Source organism: Mustela nivalis, assembly GCF_964662115.1.
Source record: "Mustela nivalis genome assembly, chromosome: 4".
Classification (NCBI taxonomy): domain Eukaryota; kingdom Metazoa; phylum Chordata; class Mammalia; order Carnivora; family Mustelidae; genus Mustela; species Mustela nivalis.
The window spans coordinates 66,431,133-66,456,374 of record NC_139023.1 but is presented as its reverse complement, the minus strand read 5'-3'; the positions used below and the strand labels follow the sequence as shown (position 1 = coordinate 66,456,374).

The 25,242-nt window shown below is 49.1% G+C and overlaps 1 protein-coding gene across 2 annotated transcripts in view; it reads left to right on the top strand.

Annotated features, from left to right (window-relative positions):
• Positions 1-24,838, top strand: part of RNF4 (ring finger protein 4) — a 36,282-nt gene extending 11,444 nt beyond the window's left edge. The window contains exons 2-8 of one of the 2 annotated variants that reach the window (XM_082727142.1): positions 5,470-5,639; positions 9,227-9,341; positions 11,153-11,232; positions 20,737-20,746; positions 21,168-21,327; positions 21,971-22,019; positions 22,619-24,838. In XM_082727142.1, the coding sequence (XP_082583268.1) occupies positions 5,631-5,639; positions 9,227-9,341; positions 11,153-11,232; positions 20,737-20,746; positions 21,168-21,327; positions 21,971-22,019; positions 22,619-22,768 (573 nt within the window). In that variant the 5' untranslated portion in view covers positions 5,470-5,630 and the 3' untranslated portion in view covers positions 22,769-24,838. Of the gene's footprint in view, positions 1-5,469; positions 5,640-9,226; positions 9,342-11,152; positions 11,237-20,736; positions 20,747-21,167; positions 21,328-21,970; positions 22,020-22,618 lie in introns of both variants that reach the window. The other variant, XM_082727143.1, reaches the window with a different exon arrangement.
• The last annotated feature ends 404 nt before the right edge of the window (positions 24,839-25,242 follow it).

Here is a 25,242-nt window from a genome sequence, read left to right as displayed (position 1 = left end):
ATCCTCTATCCCCACAGAAGGACTCACAGAGGGGTGCCTGGGTGGCTCAGTGGGTTAAGCCTCTGCCTTCGGTTCAGGTCATGATCTCAGGGAGCCTGCTTCCCCTCTCTCTCTGCCTGCCTTTCTGCCTACTTGTGATCTCTGTCTGTCAAATAAATAAAATCTTAAAAAAAAAAATTGCTTGGTTGTTGTGAAACCCATGTGGAGAGTTAGGTCTCAGGTGTCTGTGGTTAATTGTGTCAGTCTTGGCTGCCCTGCTCCTTGTGCCTGGGCTGGACGGAGCTGCTCATCCTAGATCTCCCTTGGGCACCCTGCAGACTAGTCCCTTTCCTCGGTTGCTGGAGAACCAGTTCCAGTCCCACACTTCCTGCCTTTTGAACTGTTTCTAGCTGTTTTGTCTGTAGACATGTGCCACATACATGATGACGTGTGTCACTCTTGTGAAAGTTGGGGGGTCATCCTCTGTAGTGTCTGTGATGACTTCATGGGAAAAACCTCATCTCTGTCTAACAGGGATAGAATGATTGAGTGCACTGTTCAGTCTGCACTGGCCTCATTAGCTCCCTCCTGAAAGGCAGTCTGGGCTCTCACACTCTGCCACCGCCTGCTCCGAGCCACACAGCTTTCTTCTTGCCTGGGATTCTTTTGGTCTCCCATCTTCCTCTTGGTCTGCCTTCTGACTTGTTCAGTCTCCCATTGGCCATCAGAGCCCAGAGGTGACAGGATCTCTAAACACAGATCTCTGAAACCTCTGGTTGTCTTGCCTTTGAGGTGTGGGTTAGGAAGCAAGTTATGATCCAACCATTCATCTTTACTGTATTCTCTTCTCTCACGCAACCCACACAGTCCTCATCTAGGGCATTGTTCCCTTCTGTGCACCCCAGTACCACCTGGGTTGGTTTATTTGTTTGTTTCTTTTCTTAATTGTCAGAGAGAGAGAGAACACACACCAGCAGGTGTGGAGCACCAGGCAGAGGGAGAAGCAGGCTCCCCGCTTAGCAGGGACCCCGATGTAGGACTTGATCCCAGAACCCTGGGACCATGACCTGAGCAGGAGACAGACACCCAACCAACTGAGCCACCCAGGTGCTCCCCACCCTGTTTGTTTCTTGAGTAACTCCTGTCACTGGGCCTGCACTTGCTGGGTCACCAGTGGCTGGCTTCCTGTGGTTGCCTCACCGGCCTCACTCTAGCTCTTCTGCCTGTTGATTGCTGCTACCTCCTTGGTATGCCAGGTTTGTCTGACCAGTGCCTTCAAGGTTCTCTCAAAGCTTTCTCTGACTTTTTATTCTTTTCATAGGCTCATCTTGCTCTACCTGACTTCCCAGTTTCACACACAGATCCTGAAATCTCTTCCTTTACTCAGTTATCTCTCTTCTGAGTGTTGCGGCTGCCTTTACACCTTTCTACCTAGATATCCCATAGGCAGCATTTCTTAGACTAAAACCATCTACCCTCGGGGCGCCTGGGTGGCTCAGTGGTTTGGGCTGCTGCCTTCAGCTCAGGTCATGATCTCAGGGTCCTGGGATCGAGCCCCGCATCGGGCTCCCTGCTCCGCAGGAAGCCTGCTTCCCTCTCTCTCTCTCTCTGCCTGCCTCTCTGCCTACTTGTGATCTCTGTCTTTCAAATAAATAAATAAAATTTTAAAAAATAATAAAAAAAAAATAAAACCATCTACCCTCAAAACCTGTTTGTTTTCTCCCTTCCCTGGTTCATTATTGCGTCACTCCTGCTCTCTCTCTCTTTTTAAGGTTTTATTTATTTGAGGGAGAGGGAGAAGCAGACTTCCCGCTGAACAGGAAGCCTGACATGGGACTTGATTCCAGGACCCCCGGATCACCACCTGAACCAAAGGCAGATGTTTAACAGACTTGAGCCACCCAGATTCCCCACTCCTGCTCTTTAACCAGCTAGATAACTTGGTGTGAATTGTTCTTAACCCTCCTATCAGAGGTTTCGGAATTCCTAGCCTCTGGTCTTCCTGGCCATTCCTAGTCCCATGTGCTACCCTGGGTCTTTCTTAGTGGCAGGGACACCATTCACCACCCCCACTCTCATCTCTGAGTCATTGTTTGCTTCAGTAAACATGAGTGTCTAAACACAGGATTAGCTAGGTACAAAGTAGACTGTGCCCTGCCCTCACACTTTGGACATGCTGAATAACTACAGGGTTTGCCTTGGAAACCAAAGGATTGTGGGCCATCTGCTGAGATGGAGTGATGGTATTATTGTTGGAAGGACTTTCTCCCTGCACGAAGTAAATTTGAAAACCTGGAAAACATCCATTTTCCAAATTGTTTCTACAATAATACATTTTATTCTGGCATGGTATTTATTTAATAGTGTGGGTTCTGCTGTCACACTGTCCTGGTTTAAATCCAGGCCACTGTAGTTCTGAACTTTGGGCAGGTTAAATGGTAACCTTAGGGTGCCTGGGTGGCTTAGTGGGTTAAGTGCCTGACTCTTGTTTCTGCTTAGATCTTGATCTTGGCTGTGAGGTTGATTTCCACGTTGGGCTTGCGCTCAGCACATAGTCTGCTTGGGATTCTCTGTCCTCTTGCTTGTGTGTGTGTGCGCTGGTGTGTGCTTTCTCTCTCAGATCTTTAAAAAAGTAAAATGGTAACCTTAATAATACCTTTCCTCTTACTGGGTGATGGAACTATTACATGAACTGTGTTGGAAAGCAGTATTTTCACATAGTTCAAGGAATGTCTGGGCTTCAGCTGTGGTTAGTCTTATTGTTATTCTGGTGGCCTCTATCCCCTGCAGTATCCAGAACACTTTGTAGTCTGTGAAGGCTACCTTTCCTGCAATCCTGGTTTCAGACATGGCATTTCCACGTCCCCACACCGATCTGGGAATGCCCTCTTCTTTCCACCTCCATTTTCTGGTGAAATCCAGCCCACTGGTAGATTTTCCCTAAGGCCAGCCTTCCAACTTCCTGTGCCCTCTAACCACTAACTCTTACTAGAACCAAAAGAAGCAAATGGATTTGGAACGGATTGCTGGACTGGCCTGGGCGTGGAGTGTGAGAACGCACCAGGGGAGCTCCCAGGCGGTCTTGCTGGGGCTGCAGGAAGAGGGTTTTGGAGAGCAGAGAGGGTGTGCAGGCCAAGGAGTTGGGGTGCCTCTGGGACAGTCATAGACTAGGTTTTAACAACCATGTTTGAAAGCCTAAAAATTAACCAAGTGGGAGGCAAGAGGCTTATGGCAAAGCCAGAGATTTGCATTAAATTCTTTCCCATTGTTCAGCAGATGGATTGCCTTCTTTGCCAGTGACGTTTTTATCAAAGATTCTCAATTCTAAGACACACCATGAGGTAGATAAGAAGGATAACTTGCCAAAATAGCTACGTCATGCATGTATACCCAAATGTAAGATATTTCTTGGAATCCGAAACATCCGCAGATATTAGAATCCAGAAAGTTCAGTGGTCTGGGAGTCCTAAGAGGCGGTCATGGCACCTCCCCCTCCATTCAACGCAGGAGGGCAGTCTTGGTCCCTTCCAGCCTGAGCCTCTACCCAGAATGCCAGCCTCTGCGGAAGGCTTACCGGTTGAGATGTTGCTTTGGGAACATGTGTGCGGTTTGAGTGGAAGCACCTGCTGCCCTGTGGTGTGGGCATCAGGAGATGTCATGCTGCCTGCCAGCCACACGTGCCCCAATAAAGTGACATCGTGAAGAGGTCATCCCTGTGAAGCAGCCAGGGTCACAGTGGAAAAGAAGGTGGCAGGGGAGCAGATGGGGACACTTGCAGACCACCAGGTAATAGAGAAGGAGGCTCAGCTGGCTGGGTAGTCCCTCTAGAGGGGCTTCTCTGCGGAAAAAAGGCCGCGCTGGGGCTGGGTAGGGTCAGGAAGGCTTCTGAAAAACCTGGCCTTTGCCTGTGTGTTTCCTTACCCCTAGCTCCTGTACCACAGTTACAGTACTGAGCTGTCTGCCAGCCCTCCCTCCCTCCCTCCCTCCCTCCACGAGGCTGGGAGTTGACGACTAGGTGTGTTGTGTTAGTAGCTGGAGCAGTCCTTAAGGCCAGGCCCCAGCTGGGTGGGGCAGAGGGGTGGAGCTGTGCCCCAGGCAGTGCTCGAGGAGTGAGTCAGGGACATCAGCCCACAGCCATTGAGCCTTTAGACTGCAGCACCATTCTGGGTGCTCTGCCAGCTCCCATAGTCCACACACACCTGCTGCGATAGGTGCTGCTGTTTTGTCGTCTTAGAACTAGGGCACAGAGTTTGGTGCTTAGCTCAAGGGCACAAGTAGGGGTTTGGAGGTGCCTGACCAGTCCTAACTGTCATGCTCTGTGGTCAGCTGTGTGTGTGTTAGAAAGCTGTGTTGGTGGTAGGGTTGAAGGGGCACTGGGAGGCAGGAGATCTGATAGGAAGAGGTAGCAGCTGCGCGGATGACAGGGTGGATGGATTCAAGAGGGGTCCTGTCTTTCCTGCCGTCTTCACGCCTCTCAAGTAGACCTCCTTCTGTCCAGGGCCCTTGTCTTAGTCCACTGGTTCCTGTGGTGGGGCCTTGGCAACACCACTGGCATTGCCTCAGAACTTGAGAGAAAGGCAAAATTTGAGTCCCATCCCAGACCTGCTGAGGCTGGTGCAGAAGTTTGAGAACCCCTGTTCTTGTCCAGAGCACTACTGCCCAGGGTGGGTGTCTGCAGAGCCTCCTCCTTGTTCTGATTCTCCCTGAGTCCCTAGCCTTGCCCAGTGCTCAGGGCTTCCCCCACCAGAAGCCAGCTTTGCCCCTTGTACCCTGATAACACCCTGACTCCTGGCTTCTGACTTCCATGTTTTTGCTTCTCATGTGCTCCCTTTTCCACTGCATCTCTGACACAACTTAACGTAGGTAGCTGCCACTTCCCAGTGGAAGGCCCTTAAAGTCCAAGGGCCTTTCAGTTCTCTAGCAGCCTCTTCACTTGCTGCTTTGTATGCCCTTCCTGGAACCTCCCACTTAGCTTCCCAGTCCACAGTTTCTTGGTTCTACCTGACTCACCTGTTGCCAGTGACAGAAGTCTCAGCTAGGCATGCAGGGTGAATCAGGGCAGGTGACTCTCGTCTCCTCCTTTAAATTATCAGCTCCTCCAGAGGGCAGTGGTGAAGTTGTGGAAAGAGCCAGAGGACCTGGGCTCTGCTCTGGCCTCAAACTCCATGCCCTCCTGGTTGCAAGGAGTCCACGAGGTTATGTGTGGCAGTTCAGATTCTCTTGCCTTTTCCCAGCAGCTGGCACAGGACTCTGGAAGGGTGTGAACAGCCAGAAAGAAGAGAGGTGGGGGCATAACGAGTCTGAGCTCAGGCTTCGGGACCCGGTGGCCCAGTGCTCTATAAGAGGGCTTGCTTCCCAAGAAAACCTCAAGCAAGCACGTGAGTTTGCATGGAGTATTCAGCAAAGTACTCGTAAAGGGTCAGACTGTGCTTTGTTGTTGATGATGCAGATGGGAGCATTTATCACCTTAATACTTTCCTTGTTTTTCAGGACTTCGAGATACTGGAAATCTACTTGGCTGCAAATAGCTATGCTCGCCAGAGGATGACTAATCGACGGGTGTGAGAAGTTGAGAGCAGGCAACTTTCAGCTTCCTTGCTAACCTCTGTATAGGTTCCTTCCTTCTCTGTAGGGTGGAGTCAAAGAGCACAATGAGTACTGTGAGTTTTATCAGCTTGTGAATTTTCTTCTTAAAGATTTTATTGTTTTTCTTATTTGTGAGAATGTGCCTAGGAGTGTGGGGGGGAGAGCAGAGGAGCAAACTCTACCCTGCTTGGGGAGTCCGACATGGAGCTTGATCCCAGGACCCTGAGATCACAACCTGAGCCAAAGTCAGACATTTAACCAACTGTACCACCAAGGTGCCCACTTATGAATTTTATTTTTGAGGCTAAGCAGCTACCTTATTCCTTACGGCATGTTAATGAGAATATCATAAAGGTGCTCTAAGTGTGCAGGGCTGTGGGCAGCTACAGATGTAGTTATCTGGAGGAGTCTGCTGTTTTGGGTGGTGTCCTAAAAACACAGTAATAGCTGCGGATTCAGGAATATTCTATCCCCAGAGCAGCTGTTGGTGTCGTGGAAATGCCAGGGCCCTGGTTTATTGACTCCTTTACAACCTAGTGTACATTTTCCCTTCTCTTTCCTTTCCCCTGTGTAGTTTTTGGCCCAGTATGAGCACAGTGGTAATTAATGATCCTTCGTGAGAGTTTTCTTACACCCAGTGACCAAAGTCGGTACATATGTTGTGAGCTTTCATCAGACTGCAGAGGCCGTGCCTTGTAACAGGTGTTCCCTGGAGCCCCTTGAGCTCCAGAGAAGATTGCCTGAAGGTCTCCTCTGTAGCTTATTCCCTGCTGACCAAGTTGCTCAGATGATCTAAACTCAAAACAGCTGTTTTCTGAGATACTGATTCATATCAGGTGGCCCAGCTGTGAAAAGGCAGACTTGTATTCTCTCCCCAGGCTCCAGAGGTGCCATGCGTGTGCAGGCAGGGTGAAACTGAACTGCCATAGAAACCCTATAGCTTCCACTCACTGCCCCCAGGTGCTCCTCATCCTGACCAGTCCCAGTCCCTCGTGTGCTCGGAGCTTGTTGTTGATACTTCTATACAAAAGGGCCTTTGCTTCCCTGGACCTGCCCTTTTAAAAGGCAGGTGACTTCCTACCTTGGCTCCTTGTCTGCAGATTGCCCCTGCAGCTCACTTGTAAGGAAACAGATGTCCTGAGTCTGGGCACCTTCTCTCTGAAGCCCATGCCTTGCCCAGGTAGGATCTGGTTAGACAGAGCAATGTAACCTCTTACTTGACTGTTAAGAAATTGGTTACACTTCCTCAGAATGGCATAAATCACTTACATGGTCAGTTTGAATTGAAAGCTGTGACCCTCTCCTGCTAGTGCAGAGGGGGACGGCCACACTGAGAGTAACAGGGCAGCGGGGAAAATGTCCGCCAGTGTTTTAGGGTTTCTGGAGGCTGGCCCTGAGCTAGCAGTCCCTGCACCCTTGCCCTCTGGGGAATGTGGATGGAGAGGGAGGTGGGGTTGTGGGGGGTGGAGGGCTAGGGGGAGGGTAATGAATCCTGAGATGGTCCTGAATCCTGAGATGGTCGTCCTAGGAGGGTGAGGGATAGCCTTATAATGGAGATCAAATTTGCATAGGTTTTTGAAAGCTGTGTAAGAATTGGCCAGGTGAGGAGAGGGAGAACTGTGTAGTCCAGTCATGGAAGGGACGAGAGAGCTGCTGGGGAAGAGGATTGCTGTGGGGTGTAGGGTAGGGGTCGTGTCCTTGAGAGCACACGTTGCTCTAGTGCCCATGGCGGGATATTCCGAGTCCAGCACCTAGACTTTGGTCAGGGTGCATGGCTACTGCTTGCCTCCCTCAGAGGGGACCAGAAACCATGCAGGTGGCTGTGGCAGAGCATGAAGGGTCCTATTCAGCAGTATCTCCTAAGAAACATGTGGTCCTTTGCAGAGGAAGGAAAATAGAAGGACAACTTCAGAGAGAAAGGGGGAAAACTTAAGTAGCCTTGGTCTTCTGGTGGCAGCTGGGGCCGCCGGTAGACACTGGGCCATAGACTCTGCTGAGGCTGGAGTGGCAGCTCTCTGGACAGAGCAGCTCCTGGAGGGAGAACTTAGAACTACTGTGGCTGCTTGTCCGTGGGCCCTCGTGGAGATGGTTCTCTGTTCCTTAGATCCATGGAAAGTTGCTAAGCCCAAATCTTAATTTCCAACACTCCCCAAGCTGCCATTTGCTGCTGAGGCATGGCTGGAATACAGCAAGAGTCAGGCGTCTCTCTCTTGGCTGGGCAGCACGTGTTGTGCTAAGTGGTGGGTGCCCTTAGGTCTTGTGCACATCTTGCCAGCAGTGTCTGTCCTTCCACAGTTTCTGGAGACATAGTGCTTAGTAGAGTGTGCAAGGAGGTTGGGTCGTGTTGGCCTCCTGTGTCTGTGTTCAGTACTTGGCACTTCCGAGTGCTGAGAAGTCGCCACCCCAGTTCAGAGCATCAGTGCGCCCAGTGGCAGTGAGAACCAGAAACACAGAGGGCCGGGATTGGCTGGGGCCATGCAGGGTGGGAACAACAAGGTGACAGGGTCAGGTGGGCGGTTGGTTCTCCTTTGAGGAAGGCCATACGAGGCGTGTTCTCCCCCGAGGCGTGTTCTCCCCCTGCGTTTCAGGGCCAGCCTGGTCAGAAGAGCCGGTGCATGCCGGGAAGCAGGTCCCAAGGGTGTGGGGGGCAGCTGGCAGGGAGAGTTTGGACTGCACATCCTCTGGCTGAGGGCTTGAGCCTTCCAGAAGGCAGGGCTCCTGGGTGGCCACTGGGAACTTTGGTTCTTTGAGCTCAGGGCCATGGTTGTGAGGGTGTGAACTGCACTGATGAGTACCCTAAATGTTGATGGATTCCCAAAGACAAGACCTACTTTCTACAGTGGTTGGAAATGTGGGAAACTGAGGGTCTTTGGGTTGAAACAATAAAAAGGCCTCAATGAGACCAAATACACATCCAAGGAGGACAGGTCTGTGACTTTTGGTGAAAAGAAGGGGTTTCTGGCCAAGTCCTGACCGGGGTCAGAGGCTCCTGTGTAGATGTGTAGTATAGTGTGTCAGGTACTTTTGACAGACCAATAGTTTGATGCAACAGAAGTTTTATTTTATAGGGTTTATATTCACTGTATGTTTAGGATTATTTCTCTTTATTCAGTATTCTAGAATGTCAAGTTTTGTTTTTGTTGTTACTGTTTTTAAAGAGGGGAGGGGGCAGAGGGAGAGAGAATTTCAGGCAGGTTCCTCACTCAGCACAGAGCCCGATGCCAGGCTTGATCTCACGGCCCTGAAATCATGACCTGACTCACAATCAGGAGTCAGACACTTAACCGATTATATCAACCAGGTGCTCCTAGAATGTCAAGTTTTGAAAGGACCCATTATCTCAGGTTGCCTCACTGGTCTCCTACTTTTTCTACCTTTTTTTTTTTTTTTTTTAAGGTTTTTTAAATTTATTTGAGAGAAGCTTGGGGAGGGACATAGGGAGAGGGAGAAGCAGGCTCCCCGCTTAGCAGGGAGCCCAACACAGGGCTCAGTCCCAGGACCCCAGGATCATGACCTGAGCATTAACTGACAGCCACCCAGGTGCCCCATGGTCCTTACTCTTGTTGATGAATTGAGCCATTCCCATGTTGACCTTTTATTCTTCTTGAAGTTGTATCAGTCGGGAGTTCATGTGACTGTTTCTTTACCTGGATACCCTCAGAGAAAGCGTCGTGGTGGCACAGTAAATTCTAGACAAGCCCAGAAGCGAACTCGGGAAGCAGCCTCCACCCCTGAGATGGCCTTGGAAGCAGAACCCATAGAACTTGTGGAAAGTGGTAAGATCGCCGGGAATGCTGTGACCATGGGATGCTGGAGTGGTGCAGCATGCATGGGTGGGCCCAGCCATGGGGTCTTGTGCAAGCTGTACCATCTGAGCCTCCCATTACCCTCCCAAATGGAATCGTCCTAATCCCCCTGCGTAGAGTTGTCATTAAGGTCAATGCTTAGCTCAGTGCCTGTTAGTTAACACTTACTGCACACCAGTTAGCATCTGTCCTTGTCTTTATAAGACCTACATAGTCTCAGACTTCACCTGCCGCTCAGAACTGAAAGCTGACTTTGAGCAAGACCTGCCCTCCTTGGTGGTGTAAGAGCTCCATGGGTTTTGACAGCCGCTTAGGAGGGCTAACCATTTAACCTTCCTGGAATGTGTGGCTGGGGAGATGAGACTGCCCTGGGCCCACCTTTTCAATTTGAAACTGTACATCCAGTTCGCTTGGCCTCCTGAAGTCGTCACCTTTCCTTTTCCCTTTTTCATTGAGACACAGAATCTCCCCCAGAAGGCATCTCTGTGGAGAGAGCCACCTGTGCTGGAGGGAGCTGCTATAGGCAGAAGCCAGATTGTGCACACACGGCCTGTGGGATTGTGGCTTCTGTTTGTGAGAGCCAGAAATTAAGTCTGCCAGGAGGAGAGTGGCTCTATGACTTAGATTATATCCGTATACAGACTATTTTTTTTAAAAGGACGGGGTCATTTTGTATAAATTATATTCAACATCTCTGATATATTGTGGGTTTTACTCCTGTGAATCTTTTTTAATAAAAGAAAATAAAGCAAATTTGAATTGCTAAATGTATTACGAGTAACTATCCCCAGACAAGTACTACTTCCTTTTTTTTTCTTTTAATTTAACAGAGATCACAAGTAGGCAGAGAGAGAGGGGGAGGGGGAGGGAGGGAAGCAGGCTCTCCGCTGAGCAGAGAGACCAATGTGGGGCTCAATCCCAGGACCCCAAGATCATGACCTGAGCCGAAGGCAGAGGTTTTAACCCACTGAGCCACCCAGGTGCCCCAAACAAGTACTACTTCTAAAAATCCTACTCTCGTATGTCTTTAGTGCTATAATAGAAGCATAAATGATCATAAAACTTTTTTTAGTTCATATAAATGGAAGTAGTCCTTTGCGGTTCATTCTTACCTGCCACAGAGAAGTGCTTCTACCCAGTCTGTCCTGTGCTCACGAGGACACCACAGTAGATCCTAGGGCTCAGAGGCACGCAAAGGAACAGGCTGAGCCCAGTCTGGTGTGCTGGGAGTCCAAGGGATCAGTAAACACCAACCTGCTGTCCTGCTTGAGAGCCACATGAGGATGACTATCTCACTGATGAGGGTGCAGAGCTGAGTCTGATGAGGTCTGAGGGTGAGCGGAAGCCTCGAGGAGGAGGTTTAAGGCAGGTCCATGCCAAAGAGAAAGGCCCTGAGGTGAGCATGCCTGGTCCTTTCCCCGGATGTCCCCCAGTATTCTTAGGTAGGTCCCTGCCTCTTCCCTGTGCAGGGGCAGGTGGGGGCACTGAGGCCTAGTTGTGTGACAGTGTGAGGCCACAGGGATGAGGTCTGCATGTGCACAGACATGATCCCCTCTCTCCTTGGTGTAGGTGTAAACCATAGGCCTCCACTCGGAATTCTGAAACGGTGTTCGTTGGCTGTCACTCCTGAAAGGGGATTGGACCTGATGCTCTGCATTCTATACTTTGAGGGGGCTTTAGTTTGGTATAAGCCCGTGCTCCATTTTTAATCATTTAATGAAGCTTCGAGTGTTATGCCATTAATTTCCTGCTAATGCTTGTTAAAATGCTTTATTTTAAAGCCGGAGACGAAATAGTGGATCTCACCTGTGAATCATTAGAGCCTGTGGTTGTTGACCTGACTCACAATGACTCTGTTGTGGTAAGTGTCAGAGCGGGATGGGCGATCCCTCCTGGCTGTGGGCCCTTAGCCAGCACCAGCTTCTGAAGGCGCTGGTCACAGGTTCTGGTTTGTGCCGAAGAAACTCAGACATTCAGTGACTAGATAGAGCCCAAGACAGAAAGTGTTTCTGGAAAATCCTTTGTTAGGGCTTTGTTTCCTGTGGACACAGTACATCTATGTGACCCTGGCTTGCTGGCACTAAAGCCGTTTGGGGAGAGCCCCCAGAGTTGCCTGTTCTGCCCTTTATACCAGCTGTGTGACTTCCGGAAAGTTCTTAGGCTCATTCGCTCTGAATGGAGGGATATGCCCTGCATGCCAGTAGGGTATTGGGAGGGTCAGGAGTCATCTTATATCTGAGTGCCGGGCACCCTGTGGTGCCCAGTAGGTGTGAGTTTCACCCTCCCAGCTGGTGGGGACGAGAATGCTTGCTTAGCACTGCCAGCACTGCTGCCAGGGGTCTCTGGAGGCACACAAGCAGCTTGCCTTGGAGGGTGCAGGCACCCTGTGTCCCTCCTTGATTCCAGGGACGATGGGGCTTGGAAGCTGCTTGTGGCCCCTTTCTGTGGCACCAGCTGTGGGCCCTCACAGAGAGCACACTTGCCCGCCGTGTTGGCCCTCAGGGAAGGAGATCTGCCTCACAGGGTGAGGGTCCGCACCTGTGTGTGGGTCCGGGTGGCCGCTCAGCCCACAGACCTGCACCTTAAGGCTGCGTCTGCCTCTCCAGGATGACTCTTGAGTGCTGTTTGATCTGATGTGCAGTTGTAGAGTGGAGCAGATGGAAGGCAGGTGCTGCTGGGGATGGGGGTTGGTAGTAGCTGAGTGTCCCCCTGGCTTTGGGGCCCACTGGTTCTGGGCTTGTTCTGATTGTGGTTATAATTGCAGAGTAGGGTTGTGCTGAGAAGCTTCAAGACTTTAAAAGAAAAGAAGTGCAATGATGGGGATCTGTCTTGACAGATTTAGAGGTTTAAACTCTGGTCTTGGTTGAAAACCACCAGTCCTGTTGTGTGTCTGCACACCTCTCCCCTCACCCCCCAAAGGAAAGGCAGTTGAAACCTGTATTTTCTCTGACACTCAGTCCCCGACCTGCAGCCCCAGGGGGATAGCCAAGATTCTGCTTGTAAGACCTTCTAGCCCTCAAGGAGACAGTGACTGGCTTCTGTTGTGTGATGTACCAGCATCATGAAATCTCTTTCATGCCTTGGATTATTTATTTATTTTTTAATGACTACCCTTTCTAATGTTCTCCTTCCTGACCTTTCCTACCTTCTTTGTTTCCCTGGGCATGGAAAGTCATCAGGGGATGTAGAACAAGACTGCTAGGGTCTGGGGAGCTGCCCTGGGAATGGATGGCTGGCCAAGGCCTGAGATGGGGCAAGGGGGTGCTGGCCTGGGAGGTAGGAGTCCTGGTTTTCCGGTCTTAGATACATTGGTCATTTTGGTCATGGTCTAAGGTTCCCAGCTATAAAAATATAATAAGGCTTGGGCTTTAAAGCACTCCTGATTCTAATCATTCTCTACTTTTTGTTGTTCATAAATTCAAATGCCAGTTTTTAAATTTACAGTAAGAAATACATGTGAGGCTGAAGTTCTCACTCTAAGCATATATACTTGGAAAACCTAATAGTATTAAGTCAGGACAGGGAATGTCCATCAGGTGAATTTTGAGTCAGGCAGGCCTCGCCTGCAACAGTGATGAATGTTTCACCCCTTTGGCCCTGCTGGGAGTAGCTGGCTCTGTATCTTAAAGACCAGAATCTGTGTATCGCCTGATCCAGGCCTGACTTCAGAACTTGAGGGAGCCCACTGATGAGAAACTTCTGAGATTCTTTTTCCAACTCTCTAAAGACTCTAGAGCCCAGTGAACTAAAAGAACTAAACAGTGCTTTGAGATGCAATAAGGCTTTATACATCTCTGCTTAGGTATTTTCTCCAAATTAACTTCTATTTTGGGCATTGCATAGCCAAAAAAGGCCATCACTGCTGGATCCCAGGACATGTGTATCTTTGAATTTTGCTTAACTTTTCTAAAGGGGTTTTGCTTGTTCACATTCTTACCTGTGTTTGTGGTGCTCACCACCACTTCTGGCCAGTCTGATGGTTTTGAACACCTCTCGCGTTCATTGGTAGTTCTTTTTGTCTTTTGTGAAGTGCCTGTTAAAATCTTTTTTTTTTTTTTTAATAGATTTTATTTATTTGATGGAGAGAGAGAGATAGCCAGAGTGCGAACACAAGCGGGGGAGTGGGAGAGGGAGAAGCAGGCTTCCTGCTGAGCAGGGAGCCCAGTACGGGGCTCCATCCCAGAATCCTGGGATCATGAGCTGAGTTGACGGCAGACACCCAGTGACTGAGCCACCTAGGCACCCCTAAAATCTTTTTTTTTAACTGTTCTTTTTACACACATGTTGTGTATACAGCTTTTACAGTAGCCGAAGAAATTGATCTAGAATGGAACAACCCCTTGAGTTCTCATCTGTTTGGTTGTGTGCTGTGTATGTGTTTGTGTGTTTCCTAGACATCTTTTAAATGGGCTCTACGCCCAACGTGAATTGTATGCTTCACTGACTGAGTTAGCCAGGCACTCCTTTCTGCCTTGTTTTTGTTTTGGGGGTTTTGTTTTTTTTTTTTTTTTGGAATTCTTTCTAAGTGATTAAGTATGAGCGTGCCACTGGTCAAGTTAGGTTTTGTGTCTTTTTCTGAGGGGTCTGCCTTTTTCATTTCAATTTATAAAGGTTCTTAATTTTAATACAGTTGTATCTGTCAATTTGTTGAAAATAATCCATATAAAAATTCATTCTGTATTCTGAGTTTTACTGTTTTGCTTTCTACAAGTGAGTCTGTAACCCACTTGAATTGCCTTTCGTGTGTGGTTTGAGGCAGGTTATTTCGCTCTTCTTAGTGAAGTCTTAACAGTATTCCTTGTGGTGGTTTTGCAAATCTTTTGTTAAAAGATGTATTCTGGGGTGCCTGGGTGGCTCAGTGGGTTAAGTCTGCCTTTGGCTCAGGTCATGGTCTCAGGGTCCTGGGATCGAGTCCTGCATCGGGCTCCCTGCTGAGCCCTCTCTGTGTCTGCCTCTCTGCCTGCTTGTGATCTCTCTCTGTCAAATAAATAAAATCTTTACTAAAAAAAAAAAAAAAGATGTATTCCTAAATACATAGTATTTTAGGAAGCTATTAAAAATGGTATTATAGGGGCACCTGGGTGGCTCAGTGGGTAAAACCTCTGCCTTTGGCCTAGGTCATGATCTCAGGGTCCTGGAATCAAGCCCCACATCGGACTCTCTACTTAGCGAGGAGCCTGCTTCCCCCTCTCTCTCTGACTGCCTCTCTGCTTACTTGGATCTCTCACTCTGTCCAATAAATAAAATCATTTTTAAAAAATGGTATTATAGGGGCACCTGGGTGGCTCAGTGGGTTAAAGCATCTGCTTTCGGCTTCAGGTCATGATCCCAGGGTCTTGGGATCGAGCCCCACATTGGGTTCTCTGCTTAGCAGGGAGCCTACTCCCCCCCCCCCCCCCCCCCCGCCGCCTGCCTCTCTGACTACTTGTGATCTCTGTCTGTCAAATAAATAAATAAAATTTTAAAAAAAAAGGTATTATGAAGTCTCTGTTTCTTTTTTATTTTTATTTGCTAATATAAAGAAATGCAGCTGATTTTATCTCTCTTTTTTTTAAGATTTTATTTATTTATTTGGCAGACAGAGATCACAAGTAGGCAGAGAGAGAGAGAGAGGGAAGCAGGCTCCCTGCTGAGCAGAGAGCCCGATGCGGGACTCGATCCCAGGACCCTGAGATCACGACCCGAGCCGAAGGCAGCGGCTTAACCCACTGAGCCACCCAGGTGCCCTGATTTTATCTCTTGATTCTTTTTTCAGTGTAGCAATTCTTAATCTAAATCTTTTGGTTTTCTGTGTACACAGAATAAATTTTGATTCTTTACTATACCTTTTTTTTTTTTCCTTAACACACTGGCTAAAGAAAATTCATCACTCGCTGAATAAATGGGGACAGTCCTGGACATTCTTGTCTCATCCCAAATCTGAAGGAATCCTTTCAGATTTGGACCGTAAAATAAGTTCTTTGTGGTAGGTTTTATTGCTGTCATTGTTTATGCCCTTTATTCAGACTAGAGAAATTTATTTCCCTCTGTTTTCTGTTGGACTGCAAATTGAAGAATCAGTGTTAATTTGGGGTACCTGGGTGGCTCAGTCAGTTAAGTGTCCATCTTTGATTTTGGCTTAGGTCGTGATCTCAGGGAAGTCTGCTTAAGATTTTCTCCTCCCTCTGAGTCCACCCCATGCTTGTGCACACAACCGTGCACTCTGTCTCAAATAAATAAAAAATAAAAACGTGCTTTCTCTTAAAGAATCAGTGTTGAATTTTAACACTCCAACAGAGTTAAACTAATTAAATGCTGTGGTCTTTTTATATATTGCCAGATTCTGTTTGCTACTATTTTATACATGACTTCTGCCTCTATTTTTGTAAGATTGGTTTGTCTGTAATTTTCATCTTATACATCTTTCTTAGGAGGTTTCTGATATCAGAGTACTGGTATCTTTATTGTTAAGTGAGTTGGGCATCCTTTTTTCTATCATCCAGATTTGTAATCTTGGAGTTACTTCTTTATTGCAAGTTTGGTGGAACTCCACTGTGAAGGGACCTAGCCTCAAATTTTTTGGAATTTGTGAGTCTCATTTAAAATGTTTACTTTTGGCAGTTGCTCTTCCTGCCCATGGGTCCTGTCCCCGTGCCTTAATAAATCACCATTTTGTACCCCGCCCCCCAAAAAGTTTACTTTTGTTGGTATACATTTGTTTGTGATATCTTAATTCTGTGGAATCCGTAGTGATGGCTCCTTTTTCATTTCTTCTGATTTGGTTGTTTGTGTTTTCTTTCTCTTTAGATTAGTATCACCAGAGGTTTATTAGATCTTTCAGAGAAACAACTTTTAGCTTTGTGGAGCCTTTCTCTTGTAAGTTTGTTTTCTTTCAGGATTGCTGCTTTTTTTCCCTGAGTTTATTTTGCTGTTTTTTTAATTTACTAATTTTCATCATTTCTTTTCTAATACCTTTAAGATTATCTTTTTTAAGCTGTATTGTACAGATTTTGTTACTAGTATTTTACGTTCAGTTCCTTGTATTTATCAAATTAGTATTTTTTAACTTCCAAACATATGGAGGTTTTATTTCCTTTTGTCGCGGTTATGGATTTCTTCGTCTTTTTCTTTTTTTTTAAGATTTATTTATTTGTCAGAGAGAGAGAATGTGCACAAGCAGGGGGAGTGGCAGGCAGAGGGAGAAACAGGCTCCTCCCTGAGCAGAGGAGCCCGGTGGGTCTTGGGATCATGACCTGAGCCAAAGGCAGATGCTTACTTAATTAACTGAGCCACCCAGGCATATGTATTTTTACTAGTTCTTTGAATTATTGCATTATTGGTCAGAAAATACATTGTATGTATCAAGTTCTTTGATAATTCCTTAGACTTTCTTTGAGCCTGGCCTACACGAGGTAGCTGGCCTTCATTGAATGACCTGGCCCCCTCGGTCCTGCCTGGGCTTTGGTTTCTTGGTGAAGGTTTCACAAGTAAGCTTCAGTTTTTCAAGAATCTTCTGTGCTTTTTTTTTTCCTCTGAATTATTGTAGTCCCTTCAGTTTGACTGAGTGTGTTTTTGGATACCTCTTTAATTAAAAATGTGTATGTTTTATCTTGTTTTGAAATACTAGCGTGCTATTTACTGGAAACCTCTGCTTGTATTTCCCATCCTCTTTTCACCTGGCTTAACAGGTGAAGTAAGATTTTCAGACCACCTTTTTTTTTTTTTTTTTTTTTTTTTTTTTTTTTTTTTTTCTTTTTGAGGATTTTATTTGTTTATTAGAGAGTACAGAACCAGGGGAGGGGCGGAGGAAGAGGGAGAAGCAGACTCCACCCCAGTAGGGAGCTGGACATGGTGCTCAGTCCCAGGACCCCAAGATCATGATCTGAGCCAAAGGCAGGTACTTAGCTAACCGAGCCCCCCAGGCGCCCGTCCTTTCATTAGCATTTGCAGCATCTCAGCCTCTGCCCTAGCTCCCAGGGGGACTCATCGGTAGAAAAGATTTACTCCTCTCTTTAAGAAACTGCTTGTTTTAGGGGGAAGATATTGAAAGTGGTATTTGCTTACACTGTTTTCCTTCACTGAATTTCAAAAAAAGTATTATTTTTGTTATTTCAAAGAGTGTTTCTTTTAAAGTCAGGTTGGTTTCCCTGGAATGTCTTTCTGGTTTGTCTCCATGGTGGACCAGTGAGTCATGCTACTTGTGTTACGCTCCGTATCTTCCTAGCTCTTCATTCGAGAGCCTGTTGAAAGGGTGTGCTTTAATGGAAGCTCCCTTGCAGCTAAGAGCAGAGTCCTGTCCATCTCTGTGGGAATAGTCAAGGGCCTGAGGGGTACCCAGTGACTGCTAGAATGAGTGAACCAGTATAATTCTATATGAAGAAAGAAGGGCTCTGTCCCCATGTCCAGGAATCGGGGAAACAGTTAGTTGTACGTGGATTCACGCAGGGAGCGCTAACTTTAGCTGGAATGTGACTCTCAGAACCAGTTTTCCTGGTACTCCTAGCGCGGCTACAGGAATAAGAGTCTGTAATTGCATGCTGCATGCCGCTGTTGGAGCTGAAGACTAGCCACTCACGCTCAAAGTGGTTGGAGGTGGCCGATTTTTCCAGGGCAGCAACGTGCGAAGCCATGTGGGGAGTCCTCTAAAGCAAGTGGCTTGCAGGGTTTCTTCTGGCTGGGGGGGTGTTCTTAGAAGTGCAAGGGGTCCACTTGCCACAGAGGACCCCAGACTCCTGCTTGGTTTTGTCCCACTTTTTCCCCCAGCATATTGACTGCAGCCCCAGGAGGGACCTAGAATGTGAAGTCCACTGGTAGAGGAGGGACTTGTCCTCCCCCACTTACCAGGGGCTTGTGACATGGGTATCAGCACTTACTCAGGTGTTCTGAGGCTCAGCTGTGCTTCAGAAACTCAGAGGGCCTTTGTGACTCACCTGAAATCCATGTGCCCCAGTGTGAAAGCAGGCGACAGCTGGGTGCCTGCTGTGGATTGTCCATTCTCCATACGTGTCATTTGTCTCTCTGACCTGCAGTTTATCCCATAGTCGAGAAGGCAGACCGAAAGGTGAAGTGAGATGTTCGGGTCTCATCTCAGGCCACTTGCCATAGTACTAACTCAGCTGCCAGGGGTTTTGTTTCTTTTAAAGTCCTCTCAGTCAGATCAGAGGCCCCAGAGCGCACCCACTACCTCGCACACCTCTGCTTCTTGTGCCTGGGAAGTGCTGTGCTACCTTCAGGGTCCCATCCATGTGGAAGGGCCATTCCAAAATGCCTGTGGACACCTCCAGGGGTCCTGGAATTTGATGTAGTTCAGCTGCTGGCTGGAGGGAGCACCAGTCACAGTGTTGTGTGCCCCTCAACCAGGCTGTGGCACTGTTTTTTTCTGCCCTTTGGACAAGAAGCTTCCTTTCTGAGCTTTTGTGTTGAAGATGGGGACAGAGTCATCACCAGTGAGGGGAGCTCTCTGGTCAGTACGCATTCATTTACTCAGTAGCTATGTAATGAGCACCTGTCTTGAGCCTGGGGACAAGGCAGCAAAGGTACCATCCCGAGGGGTAAGGTCTGGCCCAACCTCAGCACTGCCTGGGAGTGAGCTGGGTCTGACTCACAGGAGCCTTTGGAGACCCAGTTCTCACACACTGCTCATTAGGGAGCCAGCAGCATCCTATTCCTTCCAGGTGTCTCCACACCCAGTCAGATGACCCCTTGTGGTAAAGGGAGGTGAGGCTGTGTTGGGAGTGCTAGAAAGCTAGGATCATCTCTGCCTACAGCAGATTTTTCTTCTGTTCCTGGCTAAATTCAGAGCTCCCCTTGTATAGATGTCATAGGGACTGAACCTCCTGACAGCCCAAGCTCTTTTTCCAGTACATAATCCCAATGAAGAGATTGCCAGTCTCCCAATTTCATAGTCCCACACTCTAGCCGCCTCTATAGGGAAGAGGGAGCACCTTTGGTAGCTCCCTCTGTGGGTTGTGTTCTCATCTGCAAAAGGAAGGTCTTCATGCTTAGACCATCTTTCTTCCCAGGATGGCTCTTTGTATCTGTCAGGGTTCAGGTTGGAAGACCGAATCCACCCAATGGCTTTAAAGTATAAATGGATTTTAATACATGAGAAGAGCTACTGCTTGGTACTGAAAAGGCTAAAGGAGCAGGTCTTGAGGAATAACTCTAGACAGCTCAGCCTTGACCTACCATAAGAGCTGTTACCTCTGCCCCAAGCAGAAGGGTAGGAGGTGGAAGCCACCATCTGCACTGATCTCTTTGGGTTCAAGGAAACACTAGCAAGCCCCTCGTCAGGGAGGAGGGGCCTCTGCCATGACACCAGCCTTGTCCGCCACCACTGACACTGACAGCCTCTGAAACTGGCCTCTGAGTGTCTCACTGACGGGAACTTCTTAGTTCGTGTTCAGAATCCCTGCCACGAGGGAGTTGGGCTGAAGGGAGCTTCTGGATTCTGCAGGGCAGGCTGGTATGCCCTCCCATGTGGGCATCTGCCAAGGAGGGGTGGGCAAGCAAGCCTTGAAGCGGCAGTCAGGAGCACTTACCTGAAGTGGATGGCCTGTGATGAGCAAGAGGGAAAGGGGGTGCTCCCAGTGCTGGCATAGGCAGGTTTATGAGCACAGAGGGGGTTGACGAAGTGGGGCGGGAAACTATTATAGCAAAAATAGTCCTGATGTAAGTTCCAAGTCATTAGATATGGCCTGGTCAAGTTCTCTGTAACTTTTTCATAGGCCCAGAGAACACGGAATTAGATTGATCTTGGTCCTTGGTGTGCCATTCACCAGTCGCTGCACATCCTACTTTGTTTAATTGTTCCCAGTAATAAGCACTGAAAACCCTCTTTACAGTAAGGCTCCGCCCTTGGCATAGCCTACATGACATACAGGATTCTTGTCATTGGCCCCACCAGACCAGGAGAGTGTATGGAGCCAGTCCTGGGCTCCGTGTCCCCAGGGCCCTGTGACGGTTGTTGGCTTACTTAGTCCTTGCAGCAGTATGCTGAGCTGTGGGCACTGGTGCCTCTTTTCTCCAGAAGAGGAAGTTGGCAACTCCCAGAGGGTAAGTAACCTCCCTAGATCACGAGGCCAGCCACTCCCAGACTCACTCAGTGCCAGGTGGACACTGCAGTGTGTTAGCTGCCGGGAGGCAGAGGTGCCTGGGATGGGCCTCACTGGAGAGGAGAGGTGTACAGATGTCTCGTTGGGCTACCTGGGCAGGTCCTCTCCCTGTACCTTTCCTGCCCTGCGGGAGGGTTTTACGGGGCCCCTGAGGAGTTTGCATTTGAGACAGGAAATGTTTCAATTTTACCATTTAAGATAAGTTTTTTAAAAATACAGGGTATATTATGTCATACTGATTGTGTCTTTCTCTTTTTTCTCCTTTTTAAAAGATTGTTGACGGTGAGTGATTTCCTTTCTCTTTCATTGGGTTTGCATACAGAATGGCAGTGGGTGGGGGGCACAGAGCTGAAGTCCTTGCCAGGCCTGTGACAGTGCCAGGCGGGAAGACGTCTATAGTCAGTGCTCTGTGGTTGCTGAGGAGACCGCATACTCACTGCGGAGCTATGGTCCCACTGGGTTTTGAAGAAAGCTCGCCACCTTAGACTTTAGGTGGCCTCCCACTCAGATACCTGCTCATGGCAGGAATGGGGCTTCTGGGAAGAGAGAAGAGTGGCCTTTACGGAGCTGGGCAGGACCTACCTGGCGTGGCTGGGTGTGGTGGCTGTGCCTCTTGGGCCTGGGATTGGCCTTTCCCAGGCAGGAAGGGGTGGTGAGGAGACAGGGCTGGGGATCCTGCTCTGAACATGGACTCACACCTTAGAAAGGAGGCGGCCAAGGCGAAATGCGAGGCGGCCACGCCAGGAGCACGCTGACAGCTGTGTGGTGAGCAGTGATGACGAGGAGCTCTCCAGGGACAGAGACGTGTATGTGACCACCCATACTCCCCGAAATACCAGAGAGGAGGCAGCCACGGGACTCAGGTATCACATTCCCGCTGCCCTGCTGCCTCACCACATACCTTTGGTCACGTGGGACCCCTTGCATCCCTTGTCCCCTGGAGTTGGGATCCTCTACTCCCCACCCTACCCCCACTTGCATTTCTCAGGGGTAGGGTAATAGGAATACCGGACCTTGCACAACTTCTGGGAGCCCATAGCTCGAGAAGGTCTTGTCTAATCAGCTGCACCACAGCTGAGTGCAGGTGGGTCTGGATTTAGAGCCAGATCAGCCAGTCCCAGTGGGACAAGACCGTGTGTGGCACTGGCAGGGTGGTATGACTAGCCATGGGCTGGTGGCATACTCCACCACCTGCTGTTTAGAGCCGACCCAGTGGCTCTCTGTGATCTGTAGCAGGAATGCTCAGAGGTGCTAGGCACTAGAGCTCCTGCCCCAGACAAGGGAGGCGGATTGCACAGGCTGGGGGCTTGGGAGGATAGGGCCCCTCTGGGTGTCTGCTCCTTAGTTCCCCTTTCACCTCCCTGCTGCACTCCCTTGGGGCAGCTGGCCTTTCTATAAGTCTCCGGGTGCCTGTGCTAAGGGATACGGGCTGCTTCTGTGAAGCCACTTAGGGTAACTGAATGTTTAAGTTTGCCAAGGAACTGACATGAAGCACTGTGATTTTAGGCCCTCTGGTACTGTCAGTTGTCCGATCTGCATGGACGGGTACTCTGAGGTAAGCTAACTTAGCTGTGTCTTCCTTGCTTCTGGTTTCCACATGGCTTTAGTGAAAGGGTCTTCAGAGAGAGGGTCTTCTCTTTCGATGGAATTTGACCCCTCTCTTCCACAGTCAGGCCTGGCTGGCCTGTGCCTGTCACACATCTCTGTGCTAGCTTCTTCTTGGGCCCTGCAGCCTTCACCTGTAGCCCCTGTGTTTCTTGAGCTTCCACGTGAAGGGTGTCCATCCCATGTGTTCCCATCCCAGCCTCAGCAGAAGCAACTAGTGCTTCCTGTGGCCCCCTGGAGCCATCGAGCACTGCCCGCCGTGTGCTCCCATGGCAGCCCCCAGACTCCATTGGCCTGTGGTTCAGGCGTCTGGGGTCCCTCCAGTACTCTTTGGCTGTTGATACCAGGAGAGTGGCTCCTGCCTCTGCTCTCGGCTTCAGAGACCCCACTCATACTTGTCTGACACTACAGAGCAGGTAGGGATCTTCAGTTCTCCAGACCTGCCCGGTCCTTCCTCCCCTTATCTCAGCAGAAGTGAGGTTCTCTGGAGACTGCTGCTGCACGGGAACCAGAGCAGACATGAAGGCTGTTCCTTCTTCTGTTTTCTAGATTGTGCAGAATGGACGTCTCATTGTTTCTACAGAATGTGGCCACGTCTTTTGTAGCCAGTGCCTCCGTGACTCCCTCAAGAATGCTAACACTTGCCCAACTTGCAGGAAAAAGATCAACCACAAACGATACCACCCCATATATATATGAATTGTGGAGAGCTGCTCAGGAGAGGTGGACGAACAGACAGACAGCCTGGCTGGGTTCTCCACACAGCCATTCATGGGTTCTCTGCCTCAATTTCCTGAGCTCGAAAAGACTATTTCAAAATCAACATCTGATATGTAAACTGCTCTTTCGTTTCCAGCCCCCACTTAGGCCCTTTTGGTACCTCCTTAGGGCCTTCCTCTCTGCTCCTCTGGGTGGTCTGGTTCCAGGGCAGGAGAGAGGGAGTTAGACACATTGGAACTGAGAATCGTGGCTCTAGCATCTTTCTGGAACCTGCATGTTTGCCAAGAAATTTTTCCCCATTTGGAAAGTTGGCCCCAGCTTCCTCCTGGCAATGTCGTCAAGGGACTGGCCCCGGTCAGAGAGCACGTGGGTCTGCGCAGCTCTCCCTGGCAAGTGACATCGACTCAGGCGTCTGTCTGCCACAGTGAGCAAGCCACACGAGGTCCATCCGGCCCGAGGATCCCAGGTGTGAGCACAGCCCTGGAAAGACCCACCACTGGACATTTCTTTTCCCTCAAGAGTCAAAGGTCACCCGTGATCCCACCTGCACGTTAGCATTGATGTGTGGGGACTTCTACAGATCAAGAGAATCTCTACAGGGCAATTCCCAGGTTCCTAAGAACGAAATGTGCAATAAAGCCTGTTCTTGGCCTACTTTTCAGCAGCCCAGGAGATGTAGCACTCCTAGTGTCCCCTCAGAGGCCTCATGTTGCCTGTGGAGCAGTGCCTGTCACACCCCATCCTATTTCCCACCTGTTCTCAGGAACTTAACCCATGTCCCAGAGTTTTCACCTGGCACAGGCCCTGCAAGCAGGGCAGACATGTGGTCGGGTATCCTCTCTCTTTTCTGATAAGATGTGTCCTGTTTGCCACATGCCCTTGGGTCCTCAGTTCCCACTGCCTAATGTCTACTCAAGCATCAGTACTGGGAGGTGATGGCAGTCCTTGGAGCCTTACCAGCCACCCATGTCCATGCTGGTGTCCAAGTCATGGCTGCCCAGAGTTGCAGCGAGTGTGGCCCACCTGCCATCAGCTGGGCTCTTTGGCTTTCACCCACATCCCCACACAGTTGACATTCACTTTAGAAGCTGCTCCTCTGGCCTTCCAGTCTCTGATCCTTTGGGCTTTTGACTGCTCCATAGATTGGGTTGGCCAAGTATGGTGGCCTCTCCTCCCAAAGGCAGCCAGATAAGACGCTCTGCTTAAGTCTCTGGGTTTGAGCCTCTTGGTCCTTGAGGAGGCTGTGGGGTGGCCTGAGCTGCCCCTCACAGCCCAGGGTCTGGGGCAGCTCTTGGGGAAGAGACCTTGCCGTGTCAGCCTGCCTCTGTCTCCACATCCCACTTTCTCAGAGGGTTTTAGGCCAAACCAGCAGCCTCTTCGTGTGCGACATCTTCAAGGCAGGAACAGGGGCCTCCTCTGGCTTTGCTAGCAATAACTGACCTTCAGTTCCCCCTTCTGAAGGAGCAGGGACTTGGCACAGAATTCACTTTAAACGGGGCTGAAGGAGTGTCCCTCCTCTATGTGAAAAGAAATTTGTTTTAGTCTTCATTCTGACTTTTTCACTGTTTGGCTCACTTCCAGTTAATTTGGATGAAAGTAATTTTCTCCTTGGAGTCGAGGAGGGCAGGACGTCACTTCTCGTTGGCACGATGCTGGGTATGTCTGCCCTCTGTTTGGACATCATTACCATTAAGTTCCTTCTGGGCTTCATGGAAACTCTTTTGTTGTGTTCCAGCAGTACCCAGACTTCAGAAATCAAGACAGCTGTGCAGCCAGAATCTTTAAGTTTTGTGCTTAAGGACAGATGGTTGATCGTAAAGGTTGTATTCCTTCCTACTAAATTAAATTGGGGAAAAAAGGTTTAGTTTCTACTATTTAGAAACTGCAAAATAGGAAAAGATCGGTAAGAAAAAAAAATCATTTTCTTTTTTTCATTGTACATAGTTCAAATCTTTCTTTGTTACATTTAAACTATATCCATGTACATCAGTCTGTTTGGGACTCCTGCTAGTGTTACAGGTGGAAATAAAACCATTAATTTGAACCAGATTTCTTTCATACGTTCATTTGCTCTCTGGGATGGATCTTCTCCCCCTTTGCCCTAGGTGTGTGCTTCCTGTCTGCCTCCAGTTTAGCACATTTTATCAGTGTGTGCAGGAAAGTTAGCTTGTCTGGCTACTGATCCAAAAACCAGGCAAGAGGTCATTCTTGGAGTGGAACTACAAGTCCAGCCCCTGGAATCCTTCAGCAGAATCTTCACCTCAGCCCTAAGAAGCAAGGCTGGCCGTGAGGCTGTCTGCAGCACCGTCTCAGGAGAGGAGCCCTGAGCAGCGGGGACTCAGATGGAGCTGGGATTCTGACAGTGCGGTGCACCTATCTCAGCTACCCAGACCACGGTCGCTGTCCACTCTGGGGTGGGGGCCGGGGGGATGTGGTATGTTGGTCAGTGACCT